Consider the following 26,380-nt stretch of genomic DNA (forward strand, 5'->3'; position numbering starts at 1 on the left):
ACATGGGGAGAATTTGCAGACTCCACACAGACAGTGAACCAAGCTGGGAATCAAACCTGGGACCCTGGCGCTGTGAAGCAACACTGCTAACCACTGTGCTACCATGCCATGTCCTGAGCACCATTGCAGGAATGCTACTTGGGGCGTCATTTGTAAAGGCAGCCCCGATTTTTCGACCCCCCTCTGTGGCCTCAGGACGGCACCTCCACTTCACCCAACTTACCTCTTACAGGGTGTCATTACGACTTTGTGAACCAGTACCCAACGGCGCACGGTTGAGGTCTCGCTGGCGAGGCCAGTGAACCCCGGGCCCCAGGTGAATTGAGTCGGCGATATTCGAATCTCTGAATCTTGTAAGACGTTTCAAGCGTCGCAAATCTCGATGAACGCCTCGCGCAAGATTCAGCGGCCTTGTTCCGACACCAAGTCAGGCGCAACAAGGCCAATGAATCACACACAAGCTCTTTTTTTATTCATCCTTTCTGGGGAACTGGGTTGAGATTGCTCAGACTGATCATTTCAAGTTAGAATGAATGAATTAATGTTGGTAATGACTTCAAATTGAAGTCAGCCTTATATATTCCGCATAAACATTAAATACAAGAACCAGAATCATTTTCAACCCTTATTTTTAATTGAATAAGATTGTTGTCTATTTTTTCCTGACTGCAATGCATAATGTATTGTTTTCTTCTCCAATAGGATACTCCACCACACTTGCATCAAGCAGCTGAAGGTAATCTTACCCACCACCTGAAAAAGTTGCGAAAGGAAGGAAAATTAAGTGAGTATTCTTAACAGCTAATAATAAAATACTGGAAATTTGTAATAGCAATACCTATGTTCTAGTGGGGCATGGAGACCCATTTATATTTCAGCCATGAAGAGAAAGGATTATTCCCCAGCCAAATGATAGTTGGGCCAAGGCACTCATTCACTCAAAATATAGCCTGGGAGCAGCGGATCTGTGACAGGGCTGCTGGGGTGAACTAAATGAAAGGTCAAGAACTTTGTTTAGTTGGTTAATGTCACTGTGAGATACCTGTTTAGAAAGTGAAGGGCATTGAAGTTTGGACAATCTCCCTCTACTCATTTTAAAAGTCTGCAAGATTAATTTGGGGCTGTGAATATGCCATTCTTCAAGAAACCACATGTCAACAGATAGTTGTCCAGCAGTGGGCACCTGGAGAGGGAAGAGATACTTTGTATAGCTGCTATTGTCATGCTTTAAAAAAAAAAATTAGAGTACCCAATTATTTTTCTTACAATTAAAGGAAAATTTACTGTGGCCAATCCACCTAACCTGCATATCTTTGGGTTGTGGGGATGAAACCCATGCATACATGGGGAGAATGTGCAAACTCCACACAGACAGTGACCCAGGGCTGGATCGAACCCAGGTCCTCAGTAGTGTAGGCAGCAGTGCTAACCACTGCGACGCCGTGCTGCCCCTGCTATTGCCATGCTAAAGACGTTTTAAGATTGATTAACCAACACCTGACCTGAGAAAAGTATTCTCTGAACATTTCATTCTTTGAAACTCACGGGGGGAGAGAATGTAAGTGTGTGCCTGAGAAGCAGGCTACAAAAAGAAGCCTAGTCTCTCTGCCCCGCCTTTGTGTTACATGCAGTGCAGAGTGAGTGAAACTTTCATCAGAAATATCTCTTCAGAATAACTCAGCTTTATTTTTGAAAGTCTGATAAGTAAGAGTCTTATAGGACGGTTTGACCTAGGATCCATCTGAAAGAACTTCCAAATCTATTGTGTCCAGAATTCTGTCCAATCGCTGAGGATCTGGGTTCAATCCCAGCCCCGGGACACTGTCCATGTGGAGTTTGCACATTCTCCCCGTGCCTGCATGGGTCTCAGCCCCACAACCCAAATATGTATGAGTGTTCGAATGTCTGTTTTTTTTAGAAAAAAGGAAAGTGTCACACTTCTAAACTACAACTTGTATGTTGACCAGTTTTAAAGTTTGTTTTATAATGGTTCACTTATTTGTTTGGTGCTTACTGAAAGAAGCCTGGTTGAAGTATTTTTATGCTGGGGGTAACAGTATCAAAGGTAACCAGTTGGTCAGTTTTGTGGGTGAGGTAGGCGTTTAAACTTTTGTTACGGCCTGTGGAGAAGTGGGCTAGAATTGACTGGGCACTCTCCCATCACGGTCCGTAACATCACAACAAACTGGTGCCAAGGCTGGCTAGAATCTGATAAGGGAAGAAAGAGCTGTTACATGAAAGGCAGTTTTAAGTGAATATTTCTAATCCTTGTAAAAAAAAAATGAGCTGCTCAAAAGATGGATTATGATGCAGTACATTTGGAGACCAGGAGAACTTTCAGTAAGATGTTAAATGGCAGGATTATTTTATCAGTTTACTCTCCTCACAGGAGCTGGCTGAATTTAGTAATCTATACACTTGAGTGCTCTAATATGACACAAGCAGGATTAAACATTTCAGTTTGTGGCCACAGGCAACAATTCAATATTAATTCAGTGGAAGAAAAGGCAATTTGTGTCTGACAAATCTAATAGTTCTTTGATGGAATAACAATGGAAGCAGTAACCTTTGTCAATTTAATATCTCATGATATCATTTGATCTGGGTTTGTCAGAAAACACAGTGGAGAATTTGCATTGGGGTCTTAAATTAGTTTTTTGGGCACTTTGCCAGAGTCAGTCATTTATTCGAACAGTTGTTTAAAATCCATCTATAAAGTCACGTATCCTAACTTTCCTGTAAGCAGTCCATAGCATCATGACAGGGCAGTACAGTTTTGCAGGTTTGTAGGTTTCTCCAAGGTCCACGGATTCTGAGATGACGCCTTGATTCACGGCTTGGGTTGCTGTCTGCACATTCTCCCTGTGTCTGCATGTGTTTCCTCCGGGTGCTCCGGTTTCCTCCCACAAGTCCCGAAAGATGTGCTGTTAGCTAATTTGGACATTCTAAATTCTCCCTCTGTGTACCCGAACAAGTGCTGGAATGTGGCGACTAGGGGCTTTTCACAGTAACTTCATTGCAGTGTTAAGCCTACTTGTGACAATAAAGATTATTATGCATGTTTTCTCCTGCCCAATGCCACCACCTGCATCAATGAAAACAATTCTACTCTTTAAATATTCTGCTCAGTTATGACCAGCCTTGTAAGTAAATGCTTGTCTTACTTGCTGTGATGCCTTCATATTAAGGCAGTCGGCCGTGCTCTTTTACACAGAAAGGCAAATCTCTGGATAGATCATGGGCGATCAGGCTTAATCCTCCATCATGATTGATGGCACCTTTCTAGCTTCCCAGAGCATCAGTTGAGCAGCTTTGCAGTGAGCATCATTTTTCCACTCTCCTCAGGTGCTTCGATCAGTTTAGTTACTCTGCATTATAGACTGAACATTGTGGTTGAGTGCTACTTGCTGCATAACTTTGCCTTACAAAAATGCCTCCACATGAATAATTTGGAAATCAAAGAATAAACCGGAGGAGCAGGCAACAGCCTGAAGAGGATTCAAAGGACAAATCATTGCTAACTGCAAGAGACAGTAGACTCAATTTTCCTGAACCACCAGATGTGCAAATGCCGTGGCTGATGAGGGAAACAGGAGGCGACTATGCTAATTGTACTCGGCAGTGGGACCTGGGAAGACCAGTTAAATGACTACCAACAGGCAGATGTACAATTAAGGATAGCAAACAGTGCTGAGGCTACAGCACAATGGGGAGGGCACCTCAATAGCCAACTGCCTTTAAAGGGAGATTGGGGGAACACTAGGGCCAGACAGGTAAACCATGGCATTTGAGATGCACTGGTGGTGCCACTGTTGCTGCCAGATAGAAGCTCACTGAGACACCAACAGGTTAAGAAGCAGTCTACCCGCACTGCAACACCACCAAGTTAAGAAACAGTCTACCCGCACTGCAACAAGCCCCATGGCCCCCCATCCCAACCAAAGTGGACAAAACTGCAAGAAATGGCCCTTAATTGCACACATAAGTGGCTTAATTGACGTCCCAGTGGACATCTGCTCCACAGCTGGTAATAGTCCTGTCTCTATCTTCCCCTTCTCTGGCTGCAGCAGTACATGTTCCTCCCATTCGATTGATTGATATTTATTGTCACATGTACCGAAGTACAGTGAAAAGTATTTTTCTGCGACCACAGTACGTACATAGTAGACAAAAGAATAATCAACAGAGTACATTGACAATGGTACATCAACAAATAGTGATTGGTTACCGTGCAAAACAAGAGCCAAATGAGCAGCATAGGGTGTCATGAATAGTGTTCTTACAGGGAACAGATCAGTCCAAGGGAGAGTCGTTGAGGAGTCTGGTAGCTGTGAGGAAGAAGCTGTTCCTATGACTGGATGTGCGGTCTTCAGACTTCTGTATCTTCTGCCTGATGGAAGGGTCTGGAAGAGGGCAAAGCCTGGGTGTGAGGGGTCTCTGATAATGCTGTCTGCCTTTCTGAGGCAGTGGGAGGTGTTTACAGAATCAGTGGGAGGATGGCAAGCTTGAAGGTGGCGTTCATTGCCACCTTCAAATGTTTGCCAAAATACAAGGGGCTGGATTCTCCAGGAGCCGACACCAAAATTGCGTTCGGCGATTGGCCGGAGAATCAAAGTTCCCAACGGATCGGGAGCGGCGCCGCTTTTGCGATGCTCTGCCCCCTCCAAAGCGGCATACGCTGCGCGACATATCGACGGCCTCCCGATGTTCCGCCCCTGACCGGCCAAGTTCCCGACTCCATCGGTTGCATGTGGTCTCATCCATCAGGAACTCGGTGTGGTGGTTGCGGACTCAGTCCAGCGCCGCCACAGTCGGGGGAGGACCGATCCGTGGGAAGGCTGGGATTTTATCAGGGGCTGTGGGGGGGGGGGGGGGGGGGCGGGGGGTGTCCGGGGCGCTATTTCGAGCCGGCCAAAGGTGGGGGGGACTTGAGCAGCCTCCGCCATGTAGCACGGTGCGGCCACTGCAGGCCGCCGCCGTACGCATGCGCAGCCACAGACCCGGAAATTCTCCGGGTCGTATCAGCAGCTAAAGCCGGGTGCTCTACACTGCCGGCATGCTAGCCCCCAGCCAAACGGAGGATTAGTGGCCGTGTTACGCCTGCCACCGTTCCCGCGCCGCGTGGGACATAGCCTTAGAATTGGAGAATCCAGCCCAAGGTCTGCAGACAAAACTACAATTTTATTTACAATCCATAGTGTACAGCGGGGTCGTCTCGTCGCTGCTCTTCTTTGAAAGAAGTTTTTCCCCCCCCTATGCCAGGGCCAGTCAGGCAGACCCCGGTGATCAGAGGGGTAGCCCCTCCTGCAGAGGTGTTGAGGCCACAGAGGCACATTTTGCTACTCGGGTCCCCCACCCTGAGTCATGGGGCCTCCTGCTCTGATGGCCCCCTCCTCAGGATGCAGCAGTGAGGTCCCCCCCCCAATTCAGTGGAGGAACAATGTATTCTGCTGCCAGCAAAATGGCTGCCCAAAATATCCCCTTAACTATTTACATTAACTGGCTGCCTTTCGTCTGCGAATATCTTCTGTGCTTCCGGTCACATTGCTGGTTAAATGACCCAGTGACAGGACTGCACCAAGGAATCATCCCAGTGCAGCTCCCCAGCATTTTCCTGCCTCCTGGCCTGCCATTATGAGGGCTGGTAAAATTCCACCCTGGTGTCAGCTAGCAGCCTGTAATGATGAATGGAGCATATACAACGCAATCAAATTTAATCTGCAGCGTCATTAGGGTGATTGAAGTTAGGATTGTAAGAGGACAAACAGTTTTGAGGAGAAGGCAGGGGCTATTAAAGCATCCTGAGCACTGATGGTAAGCAATTCATTCCATGTAACACATTGAAAGGTGGTCACTATGATTGCCTGATGCACTGTATACAATGCACTCCAGCAAGATGATGCCTTTTGGCTAAGATGAGCGTGAGGTCAGATGTAATGCCTGGATCTGGTATGTCTCTTGTGGGGGCCATGAATTGAATTCAATTTGAATTGTTTTTTGGATCAGGCAAGGAGCTGGATTAGGGGTTTACCCCTGTCCACACTCTGAGCTCTGGCTTTGTGACTGATAGAGTAATAAAAAATGATGCTGACTCATACTTTTTAAAAATAAATTTAGAGTGCCCAATTCATTTTTTCCAATTATGGGGCAATTTAGCATGGTCAAAACACCTAGCCTGCATATCTTTGGGTTGTGGGGGCGAAACCCCCGCAAACACGGGGAGAATGTGCAAACTCCACACGGACAGTGACCCAGAGCCATGATTGAAGCTGGGACCTCAGCGCCCTGATGCAGCAATGCTACTCACTGCGCCACCGTGCTGCCCCATGCTGACTCATACTTGATTGCCCTTTTACGGTCATTGCTAGTTTTGAAGCACTTAGTTTCCACAAATAGGACACCAGTTCACTTGATCAATCCTGCAGCTGCACTTGTTATCTGTGCACCTTCCCACTGGCACACCTTGGCTGCATTAACCAATGTTGCATGATGCACTGCAGTAACTCACCAAACTTTGACAGCACCTCCCAGCCATTGATATCTAACATTCAGAAAGATGAGAACAGCAATGTTGTGGCAACACAGTAACCTCCAACCTACTTACATCCTGACAAGGGATAAACTGTCATTCCTTCAATGTCACTGGGTTAAATCACAATACCTAATACTGTTGGGAAAGTATCATTGTTCCAAAATCATAGCCATTCAAGAAAACCCACCTCCACCTTTAAAAAAATTTTTAGAGTGTCCAATTCTTTTTTCCCAATTACGTGCCAATTTAGCGTGACCAATCCACCTACCCTGCACATCTTTGGGTTGTGGGGGTGAGACCCACGCAGACACGGGGGGGAATGTGCAAACTCCACACGCGCAGTGACCCGGGGCAGGGATCGAACCCGGGTCCTCAGTGCCGTGATGCAGCAGTGCTAACCACTGCGCCACCATGCCGCCCATGACCCACCTCCATCTTAACAGGGTAACTAAATGTAGACTGGCACAGCCTACGTCCCGAAAACAAAGAAGTGGTTGTACTCATGCTAACTGTCCTACTACTTCCTACCATTTTTACTCTCTTAGTCACTGAAGTTCTTTCCATGAAAAAGCACCATCATTCCTTCACTAGTGAACTGGGGAAAATGATGATTCTTCAGTTTACTAATATTCAGTGTTGCTAAATAATATTTGGTATATTTGTCCCTTTAATCTTCACCAGCATAGAACTTCCTGATCTAAAGAGACATCCAGAGGTTTACCTCAGTAGTCTATGTTTTACAGTTCTGAATATTCCAAAACAAGTCGATCATCATTCCAAACTAAATGTTCACAGTCCCAAACAGTACAAAATGTTCATATTTAGGAACTACTAATACAAAAGCAAAATACTGCAGTTTCTGTAAATATTAACAAAAACAAAAAATGCTGGAAGTGCTCAGCAGGTCAGGTAGCACGATGGAGAGAAACAGAGTTCATGGGCGCAATTTTTATTTTTTTATTTTTAACTATTTTTATTCTCCATTTTCACATTTTCTCCCAAATTTACACCCACCAACAATAAACAATAATCAGTAACAAATATGGCAATTCCCATATCAATAACAACGATCCCACCCTCCCACCAAACCCCAAACATTAGCCCGCATGTTCACACAAACAAATGACAAAAAGGAATTAGGGATCACCCATAGTCGCCATTAACACATACAGCCACCCCTCCCCCCAACCCTCTCACCCACATGGCCCAACTAATGTCTGATGTTATCCAGTTCTTGAAAGTGCATAATGAATAATACCCATGAATTGTAGAACCCCTCCATCCTTCCCCTCAGTTCAAACTTAACCTTCTCAAGAGTCAAGAATTCCAACCGGTCCCGTCCCCCCCACCACGCCAGGTCACAGGGTGGAGAGGTTGCTCTCTAACCTATCAGGATTTCCGCCTTCGGGCAATCAACGAGGCGAAGGCTACAACATCTGCCTCCGCACCCGTTTCCAACCCTGGCTGGTCCGACACCCCGAATATGGCCTCCCGGGGGCCCGGGTCCAGTTTCACGTGCACCACTTTAGAAATTGCCCTAAAAACCTTCTTCCAGTAATCCTCTAGCTTTGGACAGGATCAAAACATATGAACGTGATTAGCGGGGCCCCACCAGCAACGTTCACACACATCTTCTACTCCTTCAAAGAATTGGCTCATCCTCGCCATCGTGAGGTGTGCTCTGTATACCACCTTCAGCTGTATCAGCCCCAACCTCGTGCATGAGGGGGAGGCATTCACTCTCCAGAGGACCTCACACCAGAACCCCTCCTCCATATCCTCTCCCAACTCTTCCTCCCACTTTGCTTTGATCCCTTCCAGTGGTGCCTTCTCCTCTTCCAAAATATATCTGTAAACCGCTGACACTACCCCCTTCTCCAGTCCCCCTGCCGTCAGCACCTCCTCCAGCAATGTGGAGGCCGGCTCCACTGGGAGGCTCTGTATCTCCTTTCTGGCAAAATCTCGAACCTGCATGTACCTAAACCCTTCTCCCTGCTCCAGCCCATACTTCGCTTCCAGCTCCTTCAATCCTGCAAACCGACCCCATAGAAACAAATCTTTTAGTGTCTTACTCACCTTCTCCTCCCTTTTCTGAAAATTTCCATCCCACCTCCCTGGCTCAAATCTATGGTTCCCCCGAATCGGCATTTCCCTTGACCCTGCCCCCAACCTGAAGTGTTGGCGAAACTGCCTCCAAATTCTCAATGAAGCTATTATTACCGGACTCCCTGAGTATTTCCCCGGGCTATCGGGAGCGGCGCTGTTGCTAGTGCTTTCAATCCCGACCCCCTGCATAAACTGTCCTCCATTCTGACCCACTGGGAATCAACCCCTCTGACCCAGCTCCGCATCTTCTCCACATTCGCCACCCAGTAATAATACATCAGGTTCGGAAGAACCAAACCCCCTGCCTGCCTTCCCCTCTGCAGCAGCACCTTTCTAACTCTGGCCACCTTCCCTCCCCATATGAACAAAGTAATCCTTCCCTCAATCTCTCTGGAAAAAGCTTTTGGCAGGAAAATCGGCAGGCAATACGTTAATTTTAACCCCATGTATAACGGGCGCAATTTAACCAAAAGGTTTCCAGATGTTAACGAGCGGCAATTACCGTGATTTTCCCGACGTCAGGCCGGTGAGGCTGTCATCGCTATAAAACGTTAATTGGTCCACATAAGCCCCATGGGCTTCAGGCTGTAAATCATGGTCCCGCTGACTGATTCGCTCGGACTGCGCTCAACATCGTGCCAATATGAGAGAGCAGCACTTAAACCGCTCCTGCACAGTCAACCCCACACAGCTCGCAGCCATGCCGCCGAGAAGACCAGCCCCACGATTCTGGGACGCCTACCTGGGCAGATTATTGGACGCGATCAAGGCCATATGGGATGCCCTGTACCCCTGAGGGTCTCGGAGGGTCAGCCACAGGGCAGTCTGCCCCCTGGGAGGAAGTGGCAGCAGCCGTCAGCTCGGGGAGTGTGACCTGCAGGACCGGAACCCAGTGCCGTAAGAAGATCAGCACGGGTGAGTTGACACCTGGCACCCTCCACCGACGAGTATGCGTTTGGCACCGACTATGCCTCGCACCCAGAGCTGAGTGCCGGCGTGATATTCAGAGGGTGATGTCAGCGACTATTTAATTGGAGGGATCCCAGATGCTATGGGTGTAGGAGATGGCGCTGGCAATGCGTGAGACCGAGGCCAACACTGCTCGGGTGGCGACCGAAGTGGAGAGCCTGGTGCACGACATTGGCAGCATGAGTGGAAGTGTCCCAAGACGTGGCTCAGTCAGTGATGGCCATGGCTGAGTGTCTCGACAGAATGTTCACCTCGCTGGGGGATGTAACCCAGTATCGGGCTGACCTTGATGAAGCGCTGTGGGGCATGTCCTAGTCTCAGTTGGGCATTGCCGAGGCCCTCCAGAGCATATCCCAGTCGCTAGGGGAGGGCTCCCAGTCTCGGGTGGGCATAGCCAAGGCACTGCACAACATGTCCTGGTCGCTGGGGGACATGTCCCAGTCGCAGATGGGCATTGCCGGGGAACTCTAGGGCATGTCACTGAGGAGCATCGCCAAGGGCATCAAAATCATGCTGCAGACATAGGGGAGCGGCCAGGGCTGGTAGGGCCAGATGACGCAAGGCAGCCAGGGCTTGAGCCAGCTACTCCTCCATCCTGAGGTGAACCAAGGGCCCTATGGCCACCGACCGGGAGGAGGGGATGCTGGATGCCAGCCTGAAGCCAACCTACGAGTGGCAACGATGGGCACTCACTCCTCCGGGATCCACCCCACTAACAACAGCTCATTTCGGAGTCAGCACCCGGAATAGGTCGGCATGGCGGGGCATCGGGGCCAGAAAACACCCACCAGGGGCATCGAAGGCCACAGGACAAGTTAGGCAGCAGGCTGCCTCTGATGTGCATCCTGGGGACACACCTAGACGCAGTGTTGGAGCACGCAAGTCGCAGATCATTGAGAGGGCACTGGGAGGAGGGGGTAAAGGAGAGTTGGGTGCATTTTGGGGAGAGGGTCTGGAAGGGGTGGGGAAGGGGGCAGCACTACCAGGGAATTGGGGCAGTTGGGGACACATTTGGTAATTAATAAAAAATCATTGACCTCGACCAATATGTCGCCTCTGGCAATTTCTTCCACAATGAGAGCCGAGCACCAATCCCATGCCCCATCTCCTCGCACCCCCTCCCTCCCACCCCGGCACATCATGTACAGGTGACGGGTGTGAACAAGCACTCAGCGGACTGGCAGGGGTCAGACTATAGCATGGAATGAGGAGCACTGGCGCTCAGCTCTCAGCGGGTTATCATCACTCCCCTGCCCTCAACAGTGACCAGCTGACAGTGCCAGCACCCTAAAGTGATGTTACACAGACCCTGGGTGGGTGGGGAATGGTGGGGGAGGGGGCAGGAAGTAGGTGTAGTGTTGGGGAGAAGCGGAATGACGGATAAGATCATGTCCTATGTGAAGCGGGTGAGGATGAGTACCTCCCTGGCCCTCTGAGTTTACAGGACCCTCGCCGCGGCCGCCTGGCCTCCATCCTCCAGGTCCTCCCCAGGCTCATCCTCCAGCCTCTCTGGGTACGGCATCTCCTCGACCTTTTCCTCCTCCATCTCCAGCACGTCGCCCTGCTGCTGTGCCAGGTTACGGAAAACACAACAGACCACCACAAAGCAGGCGATCCTCTAGGGGTGTACTGCAGTACACCACCAGAGCAGCCGAGGCATCGGAACCGCATCTTGAGGAGTCCGATGTTCCACTCAGTGACAGCCCGGGTGGCCTCCAGGGCCTTGTATCGCATCTCCGCACCAGTCACCGGCCTCCATCCTGGCATCATTAGCCAGGTCCTCAGCGGTTACCCCTTATCCCCCAAGAGCCAACCGGGCTTCCTGGGGTGGTCTTCGAAGAGGCCAGAGATGTCCTGCTGTCCCAGGATATGGCTGTCGTGCACACTTACTGGGAAGCGTACACACACGTACATGATCTTCATGTGGTGGTTGCATTCGAGCTGGACGTTGAGGGAGTGAAACCACTTTCCTTTGATGTAGGGCACTTCCAGACGGCCCGGTGAGCGCAAGGCTACATGCGTGCCATCTATTAGTCCCTGAACCTGGGGAATCCCGTCGATTGTGGAGAATCCTGCTGCCCGGGATCTTGTTGGGCTTAGTCAATGTTAAAGTTTATATAGTTTGCTGCCTGGGCATACAGGGCATCAGTGACCTCACGGATGCACTTGTGGGCTGTAGCTTGTGAGATGCCACATATGTCCCCGCTCGAGCCCTGGAATGATCCTGAGACATAGAGGTTCAGGGCTGCTGTGACCTTGACGGCCATCCGGAGCAGATATCCTCCTCGTCCTCCACATGGTGTCAAGCCCACAAGGACATTGCACAGGTGCCGCACCGACCCTTGCTCACCCTGTGGCACACACTGTCCATCGTCTGTTCGAAAGATCAGCGATACCTGCATGCCTTGGACCGTCGCGGGACTCCCCCTCTGTGTTCCTTCGTGGCCTGATGAGCAGCCAGGGGTCCTCAGGGTGTGGGGTGAGGCCCTGCACGTCTGCTGCTGCCTCTAGCCTCTGTCTACGCTGCTGCCGTCTCCTCCGGCATCTGGCCACCTGGTCCGCCAACAGTAACACAAGGGCAGCTTCTGTAGGGTCCAAGATATCATCCATACCTTTTAATATCTGTAAGGAATTGGGAGAGGGCGTGAGCCTGACAACCAATGGTATCTTCCACCCTGGGACCCTTCAGTCGCCCCATTGCTCCCTCCGCCCCAGCAAGCCCTACCCACGTACCCCTGGCCACAGCAGAAGCCCTTGTTCGCTGTGTCCGTGGTATTACCTCCTGCTCTGTTCAGGCGCAGTGTCTAGGCATTCACGGTCTGATTAGGATACTGGCCAATAACTCCCTCATGCTACATGGCACACCTATCCACAGGGATCCACTTGGGATGTGTGAAGTACTCACTTAACTACGATTGCCAAATAGCAATGGCCTTCAGCTGCGCGGAAAAAGGACTCCACTGAGTTATGGGTGGCCGTGGGGCAGGAGCTGGGGTGCCTCCAGAACAGGACCACATGATCCAGGGGTTGGCATGGCAGACCCGCGAACAATGAGCCACCCATCTCCCCCCCCCCCCCAGTCATGCCCAGGCCATCGGCGGCCACCCCCTTCCTCCACGCGCACCGCCCCACACCGTTGACAGCCTACCCCGACCTTGGTGGGCCCCCTGGGGGCTTCCCACCCAACCTGCCAAGCACCAGGGCAACAACCCCACAGCCCCCGGGCTGATTGCATGGGAGCGAAGAAGATTGCTCACCTCGGGTCCCCGCAGCAGCCCTTTCACCAGCTTCACATTTTTAAAAGGGAGTACTAATCGGCGCCCGCGTGACCACTTGCTGGGGAGGCCATTAGATCACAGGGGGCCGCTAGATAGGGTGTCGCTCCCGTTATTTGTATGTAGATTGGGCTTAAGTCGTGTTTATTGGTTTCTCACCACGCTAAGGCAGGATCCTGATTTTGCCAATACGAGCGGGCCGGTTAGATCGCAAACAGCCTGATTCTCAATTTTGGCCTCTCCAGTGACTTAATGGCCTCGTTGCACTCTTGCTTAAGCACAACACGGCCATTAAATCACGGCCAACATTTCAGGTCGATGACCTTTATCAGAACAATTCTGATGAGAATGCACCAACCTGAAACGTTAACTCTGTTTCTCTCCACAATGCTGCCTGACCTGCTGAGTACTTACGGCAATTTTTGTTTTTATTTAATAGTTAGTACTTTGATCACTTTCTTTGGGATCACAGTTTGTCTTGTTAATTATGTTTGAGACAATAGCTGACCCATAGAGACTAATATGATTCTGTGTTAAATCTCTGATCTGAGCTGGGATGGCAACTTTGTTACTACAATTTATCTTTATGCCATTGTAAGGGAGGAGAAAATTGGGATTGTTCCCACTTCTGATTTGCTGCTACAGGTATGTGTGCTACAGATGTCGGATGAAAGCTAGATTAGCCTCTACATTGTCAAATTGACTTGTTATGTAAACTCATTCATAAAAAACAGTCACTTGGACAACATTATGACTGCCCCCATGGAGCTCTTCATAGCAAGGAGTCAATGATTTGGTAAGGGACTGGAATGAAAATTGGCAGAGAAAGGAAAATTTTCAATCAATAATTTAGGAATTGGTTGCTCTTTTGGTGTACTGGTCTCAGTAACCAGCTTCAAGAAATTCTGCAGGAAAGCAATGTTTTGCTATCACGGAACTACTGACAATATTAAATTCAGCACTTTTCAAATTGATTGAGTGGGGTACATTTCAGTTTTGGAAACAACACTAATCAAATTATTTTGTCTTGCAGCCCAAGATGATGCAACACACAAATGGAAAAGCAATCTGTAATGTTTATCTGTCCTTTTGAATGGGTAAAGCGGACTTGTATATCTTTCAAAGTGTGAATTCTTAAAGATTTTGAAGTACAGGAGGTATTCTTGTTTAAAAGCAAAGTGCTAGAAATGCTCAGCAAGTGCTCTGTCGAGAGAAAAACAGGGTTAACATTTCAGGTCAATGACCTTTTGTCAAACCTGTATACTGTTTGCTGGGTTTAGTATCAGAGAATCGAAAATAAGTTCACCGTAGAAGACATTGATGTAGAATTTCCACAGGCATTATGCCAATCAACAGCCCAAGCTTTAGCAATTAAACTAGAGAAATAGAGTAAATGACTGTTACTTTCTCCAGATTTTCACAGGGGTTATTTGGGGGATCAAGGGAACCCAATTGGAAATTCCACCCTACCGTGATTTTGTAATGATAATTCTAGTCGTGCCTTCAATGTTGTAATTTTGTAGTTGATTAGATGCCTGTTTACAAGTGATTATATTCATTGAACATAATTCTTATAAACTTTCAATCTAGCATTTGTGTAATTAACAATCTTTTGTATAATCAAACACACATTAAATCTGTAGGTGCCACATTAAATGGACCTGAAGCAGATAACATCACATGTCATTTATTTCTGAGTTGCTGAGCTAACCAATTTAGAGTACTGGCTTACTGAAATGTCAAATCGTACAAATTACAACCAGTCAAGCATTGAACTTAATTTTCAAAGAGACATTAATGTAATTTTACTTCTGACCTTGCTGAAGCGATATATATGTATAAAATATATATTATCAAAATAACAATCAATTTGCACTTATACAACACTTAAAATGTCTTTCAGTGCATTACAAGCAAAACTTTATTTGCACTATGTTAGACGGGTTGGTCAGATGGACTGATCAGTGGCAAATAGAATTCAATCTGATAAGTGTGAGGTGAAGCACTTGGGCAGGACAAACAATTCAAGGGAATATATGATAAATGGAAGGACCCTGGGAAGCACTGAGAACCAGAGGGACCTTGGTGTGCATGTACATCACTCCCTTATGGTAGCAGGGCAGGTGGATGCAGTGGTTAAGAAGGCATATGGTATACTTGTCTTTATTAGCCGAGGCACAGAGTTTAAGAGCAGGGAGGTTATGCTGGAACTGCATAAAACATTGGTTAGTCCACAGTTTAGAGTATCGTGTGCAGTTCTGGAATCCACATCCTAGGAGGGATGTGGTAGCACTGGAAAGGGTGCAAAGGAGATTTATCAGGATGTTTTAGTTATGAAGAGAGATTGGATTGACTGGGATTGCTTTACTTGGAGCAGAGGAAACTGAGATGGGGAAGAGGAGACTGAGGGGAGACATGATTGAGATGTATAAAATTTATGACGTGTATAGATGGAGTAGACAGAAATAAACTTTTCCTCTTGGTGGATGGATCAGTGACCTCGGGGCATAGATTTAAGGTAAGGGGCAGGAGGTTTAGACGGGACGTGAGGAAAACCTTTTCACCCAGAGGCTGGTGGGAGTCTGGAACTCACTGTCTGAAAGGGAGGTGAACGAGAGACCCTCATAACATGTTAGATGTTTTTAGATGAGCACTCCCAATGCCATACAAGACTCTCGGCCAAGTGCTTGAAAATAGGATTAGAATACTTCAGAGGTGGTTTTTGACCGGTGCTGCTGCAAAGGGCCAAACAACTTTTTCTGTGCTGTAGACCCTAAACTCTAAAATAAGACTAAATATATATCACACTGGCCAAAGCGAGTTGGATTGCTGGATGGGTGAAAAAAATAATTCAGTGCAGCAAAAATATGATCCGGAGACAAGGTAAAGATAAACTATTAAATTAAGGGAGTGGCACGGTGATACAGTGGTTAGCACTGCTGCCTCACGGCGATGTGGATCTGGCTTCGATCCCGGCCCCTGGTCAGGTCACTGTCCATGTGGATTTAGCACATTCTCCCGATAACTGCGTGGGTCTCACTCCCACAAAACCCAAAGAGTCCATGGTAGGTAGATCAGCCACACTAAATTGCCCCTTAATTGGGAAAAAAAAGAATTGGGTACTCTAAACTTAATTTTTTAAACTATAAAATGAGAGAAGACCAGGATAGAGGAAGCTTAGGGAAGCAGAAAAAAATAAACGAGAAAGAGACTGGGAGGAATCGAGAAGAAAATTGAAGGAAAACATTATTTGTACCAGCTGGAGAAATGGAGGTCTGGTCTCCAATTGTATCCACACTGCCAGTACTGGAAGAGTGCCACTTCTCTGTTATTGAGAAATAAGAACGTTCTGCCATTCAGCGGAATTCTGACTTTTGGATCACGGAATTGTGCCCTTTTAATTTTATTCCAACTTCTACCTGGCCCAGGTCAACTGTCACTCAGCCCTTCTCTCCTCAATCTGCTGTCATCCTAGGCCCCGTTACTGATGGAGCAACTCAGCCTCAACCCAAACACAATCCTCTGCTCAACTTCAGGCTCTGGCCTGGCTCTGGGAGGAGGAAGAGGGAGATTCCAGCCAACCAGGTCTTAGCCACATCCCGCCCTCGGCAGCAGTTGTCACTTTGCGCTACCTGTGACTCGGCCTACTTGGGACCTTGCTACTCGAGCGCCCTGTGGTGGAAAAGGCTGAGTTCCCTTGCCTGAGCTCCTACCTCATACTTCACAATTCTACTTTTACTGATACTTCTAGAATATATTTAATATTTTGAAATTTGCTCCTAATATGTTCTCTTTGCTTCCTTTAGCTATCTATTAATCTCGTTCCTTATTTTGTCATAGTCTCTTTTGTTATCATTTATATCTTACCCAAAAGCCTTTATAACCTCTTCAATTTTAGTTTGAATCAAATCCCCTATCTACATCATCTTGAAAGTTGACCTTTTCTTTTTTTTTGGTAGTTTTTATTCTGAAATAACACAGGAAATGCTGGAAATACCCATCTGTAGAGAGAGAAACAGGGTCGACATTTCAGGTTGATCACCTATCAGTAGAACCGGGAAACATGAGAAATATAGTATATTTTATGCAAGTGAAAAGGAAGAGGATTGGAAAATGAACAATTGGGGTGGAAGGTAGGAAAGATTAAATGACAAAAGAGTTGGTTGTGCAAGGCCAAAAGGAGTGGTCATGTGACAAGTAAATAAACAAAAGATGTGTTTAGAGGTGATGTGAATGTCGAAGGGATGAACTGCTGCCAACTGAAAACAAAGAAAGGGGAAACTAAAACATTAAAACCAAAACCTGCAATGAAAAGAAAAACAAAATGGTGGGAAAGGTCACACCAACGTAGGGCACAATGTGAGAGAGAGATTGGGAAAACCCCTCCTCTCCCACAAAGGGGCCTAGTTCAATTCAAAATAATACTCCTTGAAACGGGCCACCGGCTACAAAGCCAGCACACGGCCACCTTTCCCCCCACCCCCCGGTGGCCCCACATCGGTAGAAACATCGCCCCAAACGAGGAGGCCAGACCACCGGAAAAGGACACACCGATGTCCTGCCCCAACGGCAACCCCACATCGGTGGAAACCACCAGAAAAGGAACACCAATACAGGACATGGCAGAAGCGAGCGGGATCTCCCCTTACAACATATTTTTAGTCTATCAACAACTTAATACAGCAACATACAAGAACAGCATTGTCAAAGAAAAATAAAAGAACAATACATGCCAAACACATTTACTGAATACAAAAACCACCAGCACACAGATGCAACTGCCCCCCTGTCCCAAGGCAACCCCACATCGGCGGAAAGGTGTCTGCCGAGGCCCTACGAGCAGCACAGACCACCAGAAAAGGGCACAGCGACGCCCTGACCCAACGGCAGCCCCACATCGGCGGAAAGGTGTCTGCCGAGGCCCTACGAGCAGCACAGACCACCAGAAAAGGGCACAGCATCGCCCTGACTCAACGGCAGCCCCACATCGCCGGAAAGGTTCCAACGAGCAGCACAGACCACCAGAAAAGGACACCCGCCATACAGCACTGCGTGAGAGAGAGAGGGAGGATAAACCCCTCCTCTCACATGAAGGGGCCCCCAGTTCAACCCGAAACAACAGTTCCAGGCAGCTAGCTACAACGCCAGCAAATGGCCACTTCTTTCACCTTCCTCCTCCTCCCCCCCCCCCCCCCCCTGCCTGCCTGCCTGGTGGCCCCACATCGGTAGAAAGATGCCCAAATGAGCAGCACAGACTGCCGGAAAAAGGACACACCAACGCCCTGCCCCAATGGCAGCCCCACATCGGTGGAAAGGCACCCAAACGAGCAGCACAGACCACCGGAAAAGGGCAACTGATACAGGATGCGGCAGAAGAGAGAGGGAACTCCCTCCACAGTCTCCCAGGGGCAGCAGCAGCTCGCTATTATTCCTTACCACGAGTTGCAGGTGGCGGGTCGTGATCCGAATTTTGTAGTTTTCGGCCACCAGACATTCCTGTACTGCCGCCAAGTAAACTACCGCCCCAGCCCCGAGTCTCTCCACATGGTTACCCCTCTTGAACAGCCGATTCACCCGGCTAACTGGGAACAGCAAACCTGACCTGGAGGAGTGAGAGATCCGTCCGTCCTTGGCCTGAATCCGACCCCGGTCTTCCATTTCCAGCAACAAATCCAATCCAGCTCCCCCTCCTCCTCTCTCTCCTTCCTCCATGCAGCTCACCACTGGAAACAGTAGCAGCAACAGAGACAGAGAGAATAGCTGCACCACTTCAAAATCCTTAATGAGTATGAGCTCCCCCAATGAGGAGGGTGGAGAAATCATTAGCCGTCACCTGCATAAATAGAGCTGGCCAGAGCGGATGGAGGCTGCTTCATGCAGGGGCACTAGATTAGCAGCCCTGGTCACGGCACCTCTGCCGCTTCCGCCGGCACGGTACTCCACAGCCCGATAGTGGTGGCGGCTCTTCGGATCTGGGGCCAGTGGAAGACGCATGTAGGGGAGGTAAGAGCATCGGTGTGGACCCCAATATGCGGCAACCACCGATTTGCCCCGGGGAACATGGACGGGGGGGTATCGACTGTGGAGGAGGGCGGGGATTGTGAGGATGGGGTATCTGTTCCTGGAAGGGAGCTTTCCGAGCATGAGGATGCTGGAGGAGAAGTTTGGGCTGACGAGAGGGAACGACTTTAGATACTTGCAGGTGCAGGATTTTGTACGCAGACTGGTGCCGTCCTTCCCACGTCTCCCGCCGAAGGGGAAGCAGGATAGGGTAGTTTCTCGGGGCGAGGTGGGAGAGGGTAGAGTTTCAGACATCTACAAGGAGCTATTGAGGGCTCAGGATACGCAGACCGAGGACCTGAAGCTTAAGTGGGAGGAGGAGCTCGGGGGGAGCTGGAGGACAGTATTTGGGCAGAAGCCCTGAGCAGAGTAAACGCGACCGCAACATGCGCCAGGCTCAGCCTGATCCAGTTCAAGGTCGTGCACCGGGCCCACATGACGGTGGCCCGGATGAGCAGATTCTTCTGGCTGGAGGACAAGTGTGCTAGATGCACCAGAGGGCCGGCTAACCATGTACACATGTTCTGGTCGTGTCCTAAACTCAGGGGGTACTGGCAGGGATTTGCAGATGCCATGTCCCGGGTGTTGAAAACTTGGGTGGTAATGAGCCCGGAGGTGGCAATCTTTGGGGTTTCGGAGGACCCGGAGTCCAGGAAGAAAGGGAGGCCGATGTACTGGCCTTTGCTTCCCTGGTAGCCCGGCGACGAATACTGTTAGCATGGAGGGACTCAAAGCCCCCGAGGGCTGAGGTATGGCTATCGGACATGGCGAGCTTTCTTGGCCTAGAGAAAGTCAAGTTCGCCTTGAGAGGTTCGCTACTAGGGTTCGCCCGAAGGTGGCAGCCATTTATTGACTTCTTCGCAGAGGAGTAAGCATCAGCAGGGGTTGGGCTAGAGTAGAGTAGAGTAGAGTAGGGATATTGAGGCAGGTCCGTGTGTGAATAGAGCCGTGGTTTGCATTATGTTTAATGTGGAATTTGTGTCTTGACTTTTTTTGTTTATACTGTACAATGTCATTTTTTCTGTATGCCTAAAATACCTCAATAAAATTGTTTGTTTAAAAAAAAATAGAGCTGGTCAGTGTGGAACCAGCAGAGAGGAGTGAGCAGTAAGGGAGTACTGCTGCTGTTGTATATATGTAATTGTAAATAAAGTTATTTCTTTCGATTCTACAAACTCATTCTGGATTCTTTGTGGCCCTCACAAAAACCAGTAAAAGGGATGAGGCACCCTGAACACCACTGGAGCAGGGAATGTTCCACATAGCAGGTATAACTAGGACCAACACAGGTATCTAAAGCAACATCTTTAGTTGGAGGAAATGAGTGGAGTTAAAGGAAAAATTGTTTAATGTGAGAACAAGTTCAGCCAGGCAGAGGAAGGTGGTGGTAGATGGAGATTGGTTGGGTCTTTGTTCAAAAAAAAAAGCAATGCGTCCTCAGAACATCCTGGTGTTGGAGGGGGTGGATTTAGGGTTATTGGACATGCATCGTTAACAGGAGATAGTTAGAGCCAGTAAACTGTTAAAATGATGGAAGGCATTGGAAGAGTCACGGGTGTAGGTGGGAATAGACTGGAAAAGGGGAGAAAAGAATTGCGTTGAAATTGGAAAAATTAGTTTGGTGGGGCAGGAACAGTCTGAAAAAATAGTCTACCAAATGGACTGTTTCTGTGCTGTCAATTCTATGTATTGTGATGTTACTGGATCTCAGTATAATAGTAATGTTAACTGTCAATGTGTGGAGCTGCAGATTCAATACACAGGATGTCTGCAGTAGTTATTTTTAGAATCATTTGCAAAATGCAATTCTGAGATCTTGCAGCAGCTCAATGGCTTTTTTTGCTCACGTGTTAGCCTGTACAATAGTAACAGATAGTTTGAATATGGGAGCATTACAGCCTAATATGAACCCAATATAATATTTCTCTAACAGCAGAAGGTCCGACGCTATTTGCCGCACCCCAACTGCGATCGACTAATTTATTACAAAGAACTGAATTGAGGCCTAATTGTGTGTGACTTTGTAACATACCAGGTGCTGGATTTTGCAACTAAGCCTTGAGGGGTAATAATTTTTATGTTCTAAAACTAATCACTATGGACTCGCAAGAAGGTGGCTCACCACCATTTCTCACAGGCAATTAGACATGGCACTAAATGCTAACATTACTAGCAATGCTCTAATCCCACAAATGAATAAAAAAAGACTTGAATATAGATTTTCTGAATACTGATCTCACTGCCCTTTTCGCTATACCCGCTCGTGATTAGCAAAGACTCAAAATAGTATCTGCCTTCTTGTGTGAAAATAGTTCCATTTTAAAATCTGTCATTAGCAATGGGTAACAAATGCTGGATGACCAAGTGCCATGGAAGAATACATCTTAAAATGTTGCTGTCAACTTATCCCCTTTCATTTCTGTGTAATATGACATAATTTATGATCTAGAGGATGGGGTTGATTTAAAACCAAGTGAACATCAGGTGGGAAGTGCAGCACCCGCCTGATCCTTTGCATGAAGTCTGACCCATTTTAAAAGCAAGCCCACATTTATATTTCATCAGTGACCACAGGCAGCTTACTGAACAGAACGAGTGAATAATCCAGCAGTGCCTCCATGAAGCCAATCCCAAAAGGTTTTACCTGCTGTTTGGGTGGGAGGGTCACGATTATTTAGTGGCCAGGAGGAACAATCATCCCTTTTTTAAAATTAAAATTTAGAGTACCTAATTTCATTTTCCAATTAAGGGGCAATTTCATAGTAACTTCATTGCAGTATTAATGTAAGCCTACTTGTGACAATAAAGATTATTATTATTATTTAGTGTAGCCAATTCACCTACCCTCCACATCTTTTTGGGTTGTGGGGTGAGACCCACGCAGACACGGAGAATGTGCAAACTCCACATGGACAGTGACCCGGGGCCGGGATCGAACTCGGGTTCTCGGCACCATGAGGCAGCAGTGCTAACCACTGTTCCACCGTGCTGCCCCACAATCATCCTTTTTTTGACTCCAGAAAAATATATTTTTTGAAAACGAACTTAATAGTTTGAACAGCAGCCTGCAGTGGACCCTTTAAGGATTGCTGATTGAGCTGCACAAAGCAGGGTAACAATGGAATGGAAGTCGCTCGGCAAAATTACTCCAACCTCCCACATAAGCCACATGGCTTTGATTAGCATTTTACAGTTAGGCCCCTGTCTGAAACAATTTCGTGTTTAGGATATCCACGAGGAGATCACTGAGAAACTGGAGCAGGAAAGAAACAATTTTGTGGGCATGCTTACCCTGTTCCTGCTGAGTGACTAGAGTTAAAATCTAGCCCCATGTGTCATGGCTACAAGTAACATTTGATAAGTGCATCAATAATTGAGGCAAAGGAAACCACTTAGTGATACCAGTTTGTCACTGATGTCATGTGAGGCGAGTATGTTTTTACTTATTTCAGGTATAATATTTGGACTCATTAGAAATCAAAACAGCATTTCCTACCACCTTTCTGCTTGTGCTAAAGTCTAAATAACCAGATTATTAGCTCAATATTTCAGCTACAGAAAGCAGTGTTTTAGCTTCTCAACAAGGTATTTTTTAAAAATCTGATTCACCAGTTAATCTACTACAGAAACTAATTAATGCAAATACTCCCATCCAACCCCATTACTGACAACACCCCCTTCACCAAGGCACTATCACCAATGTCGGAAAAGCCTTCCTTGCAAAGTCCTGCACCTGCATGTACCTAAAGGCCTCCGTCCGTGGAACCCCAAACCTCACCAACAACTTCTCCAAGCTCACGAATTGCCCTTCCAGAAATAATCCTTTAATACCTCCACCCGAAACCTAGCATCTGATATGCCATCAATAAACACACGACGAGTGATGAACGTAACTGAGGCTTTACTACACTAAACAGCAAGCCTCCTGGCCTCTGGTCCCGAACTGGGTTGGAGGCGGAGACTAGCCACCTTTATACATGAGCCCGAGGGGAGGAGCCACAGGCGGAGCCGGCCGGGACAAGTCCAGGCATGTAACAACATAACACAATGCAATACAGTGGTTTACCACATTCACCCTCGTTTAAAAAAAGAGTCCGGCGGGGTTGAAGTGGTCTTAAAGGTCAAGTCTGTCGGGGGCCTTGACCTTCTGCCGTGATTGCCTCAGTCCCGGCTGTGGTGTGGAGACCGGTGTCGAGACCTGCGCGTCCGGGAGCGTGTTGTCCGCTTCTTTACCCAGTTGTTGAGTCGGTGAAGGGGATGCGGTGTCTGGGCAGAGGTGTGGTGATTGTCGCCTGCGGGTTCTAGTTCATGAGGCAGGTGGGCAGGGGTGGGGGAAGACGGAGTAGGATCGGGGGGTGGTGGTGATGGTCACTGGGGAACCTGCAGGTGCCAAACCCCGAAGGGAGACTGTGTCCTGTCGCCCGTCCTGGTGTGCCACATAGGCATATTGTGGATTTGCATGGAGGAGCAGGACCATCTCGACGAGGGGTTCGGATTTATGGCTCCTTGCATGCTTCCAGATGAGGACGGGCCCTGGGACTGCCAGCCGGGACGGGGGCGAGACCCCGGAGGTGGATTTCCTGGGGAAAGCAAACATGCGCTCGTGAGGAGTCGCGTTGGTAGCTGTACACAGAAGTGACCGGATGGAGTGGGGTGCATCGGAGAGGACCTCCTGCCAGCGGGAGACTGGGAGACCTCTAGACCATAGGGCCAGGATGATGGCCTTCCAGACCGTCGCATTGTCCCTCTCCACCTGTCCCTTTCCCCGGGGGTTACAGCTGGTCGTCCTGCTGGAGGTGATGCCCTTGCTGAGCAGGAACTGACGCTACTCGTCGTTCATGAAGGAGGATCCCCAATCACTATGGATGTAGGCGGGGAACCCGAACAAGGTGAAAAGACTGTGCAGGGCCTTGATGACGGTGGCAGAGGTCATGTCAGGGCACAGGATGGCGAAGGGGAATTTTGAGTACTCGTCAACAATGTTGAGGAAGTACACGTTACGGTCAGTGGAGGGGAGGGGCCCTTTGAAATTGATGATGAGGCGCTCAAAGGGGCAAGAGGCCTTTATCAGGTGTCCTCTGTCTGCCCGATAGAAGTGCGGCTTGCACTCCGCGCAGACCTGGCAGTCCCTGGTCATGGTCCTGGAGTAAGGCAGGTTGCGAGCCTTGATGAAGTGACAAAAACGGGTGACAGAGGTCATTGTGGAGGGCCCGGAGTCGGTCTACTTGTGCGCTGGCACATGTACCGTGGGATAGGGCATCTGGGGGCTCATTGAGCTTCCCAGGTTGATACAAGATATCGTAGTTGTAGGTGGAGAGCTCGATCCTCCACCTCAGAACCTTGTCATTCTTGATCTTGCCCCGCTGTGTGTTATTGGACATGAAGGCAACCGACCGTTGGTCAGTGAGGAGAGTGAATCGCCTGCCGGCCAGATAATGCCTCCAATGTCGCACAGCTTCTACGATGGCTTGGGCTTCCTTTTTGACGGAGGAGTGTCAAATTTCGGAGGCATGGAGGGTACGGGAGAAGAAAGCCACGGGCCTGCCCGCCTGCTTGAGGGTAGCGGCCAGACCAAAGTCCGACGCATCGCTCTCCACCTGGAATGGAATGGACTCGTCCACAGCGTGCATCGCGGCTTTGGCAATAGGGCAGCACGGTAGCATTGTGGATAGCACAATTGCTTCACAGCTCCAGGTTCGATTCCGGCTTGGGTCATTGTCTGTGCGGTGTCTGCACATTCTCCCCGTGTGTGCGTGGGTTTTCTCCGGGTGCTCCGGTTTCCTCCCACAGTCCAATGATATGCAGGTTAGATGGATTGACCAAGCTAAATTGCCCTTAGTGTTGGGTGGGGTTACTGGGTTATGGGGATAGGGTGGAGGTGTTGACCTTGGGTAGGGTGCTCTTTCCAAGAGCCAGTGCAGACTCGATGGGCCGAATGGCCTCCTTCTGCACTGTAAATTCTATGATATGATGCGATTGAAGGCCAGTCGGGCCTCAGCCGTCAGGGGAAAAATGGTGGATTTGATAAGTGGACAGGCCTTGTCCACATAATTGGGGACCCACTGGGCATAGTACGAGAAGAACCCCAGGCATCTCTTCAGGGCCGTGGGGGAGGGGGAGTTCCATGAGGGAGCGGATGCGGTCGGGGTCGGGCCCTAGGACTCCATGTTCCACAACGTAGCCGAGGATGGCTCGCCGGGTTGTCAGGAAAACGCATTTTTCTTTATTATAGGTGAGGTTCAGGAGTTTAGCGGTGTGTAGGAAGTGCCGGAGGTTCTCGTCATGGTCCTGCTGGTCATGGCCGCAGATGGTGACATTGTCTAAGTACGGGAATGTGGTCCGCAGCCCATACTGGTCAACCATTCGGTCCATTACTCTTTGGAAGACCGAGACCCCATTGGTGATGCCGAAGGGGACAATGAGGAAGTGGTAGAGGCGGCCATCTGCCTCAAAGGCAGTGTATTGCCGGTCCTCCGGGCAGATAGGGAGCTGGTGGTACGCGGACTTCAAGTCAACTGTGGAGAAGACTCGATACTGCGTAATCTGGTTGACCATGTCAAGATGGCAGCTCCCATGAGTCGCGCGTAGCGGGAGGCATCGGCGATGGTGTCCAAGATGGCGGCCCCCGTGGGTCGCGCGTGGCAGTTGGAGGATGCGTTAAAGATGGCAGCCCCCATGGGTTGTGGGGGGTACGCATCGAGCTGCATGTACCAGTTGATGGTCTGGCTGTAATCGATGACCATCCGGTGCTTCTCCCCAGTCTTGACGACCACCACTTGGGCTCTCCAGGGGCTGGTACTAGCCTCAATGATCCCCTCTCGCAGGAGTCACTGGACCATCTGACCTGATAAAGGCCCTGTCCCGGGCACTGTATCATCTGCTCCTGGTCGCGACGGGCTTACAGTCCGGGGTGAGATTTGCGAAGAGCGAGGGTGGGGCGACCTTAAGGGTCGCAAGGCTACAGACGGTGTGGGGGGGGGCAGGGGTCCATCAAACTTTAAAGTAAGGCTTTGGAGGTGGCACTGGAAGTTGAGCCCCATTAATAGGGCAGCGCAGAGATGGGGAAGGACGTAGAGTTTGAAGTTGGCGTACTCTACGCCTTGTACAGTAAGGGTCGCGACACAGTACCCCCGGATTTCTACTGCATGGGATCCGGAAGCCAGGGAGATTTTCTGGGTCGCGGGTAAGATTGGGAGGGAGCAGCGCCTTACCATATCTGGGTGAATGAAGCTGTCTATGCTCCCGGAGTCGAAAAGACAGGCCTTCTCGTGCCCGTTGATCCAGACGGTCATCGTAGACTTCGCGAGGTGGTGCGGCCGGGACTGGTCGAGCGTGATGGAGGCAAGCTTCGGAAGGCGGTTGGTAAGCCGGTCGGTGGTAGCAGCGGTCACCAGTCGGGTGAACCGTGCTCCCGGGAGGCTGCAGAGTGGTCCCAAGA

At 49.1% G+C, this 26,380-nt stretch overlaps 1 protein-coding gene across 2 annotated transcripts in view; it reads left to right on the top strand.

The window, feature by feature from the left end:
• The window catches only part of lactb2 (lactamase, beta 2), a 108,184-nt gene extending 93,628 nt beyond the window's left edge, over positions 1-14,556 (top strand). For both annotated transcript variants that reach the window (XM_072467584.1, XM_072467585.1), the window contains exons 6-7: positions 703-784; positions 13,916-14,556. In XM_072467584.1, coding sequence (XP_072323685.1) covers positions 703-784; positions 13,916-13,956 — 123 coding nt within the window. In that variant the 3' untranslated portion in view covers positions 13,957-14,556. The remainder of the gene's footprint in view (positions 1-702; positions 785-13,915) is intronic.
• Positions 14,557-26,380: the final 11,824 nt, after the last annotated feature.

This window comes from Scyliorhinus torazame, chromosome 11 (assembly GCF_047496885.1).
Source record: "Scyliorhinus torazame isolate Kashiwa2021f chromosome 11, sScyTor2.1, whole genome shotgun sequence".
NCBI classification, from domain to species: Eukaryota; Metazoa; Chordata; class Chondrichthyes; order Carcharhiniformes; family Scyliorhinidae; genus Scyliorhinus; species Scyliorhinus torazame.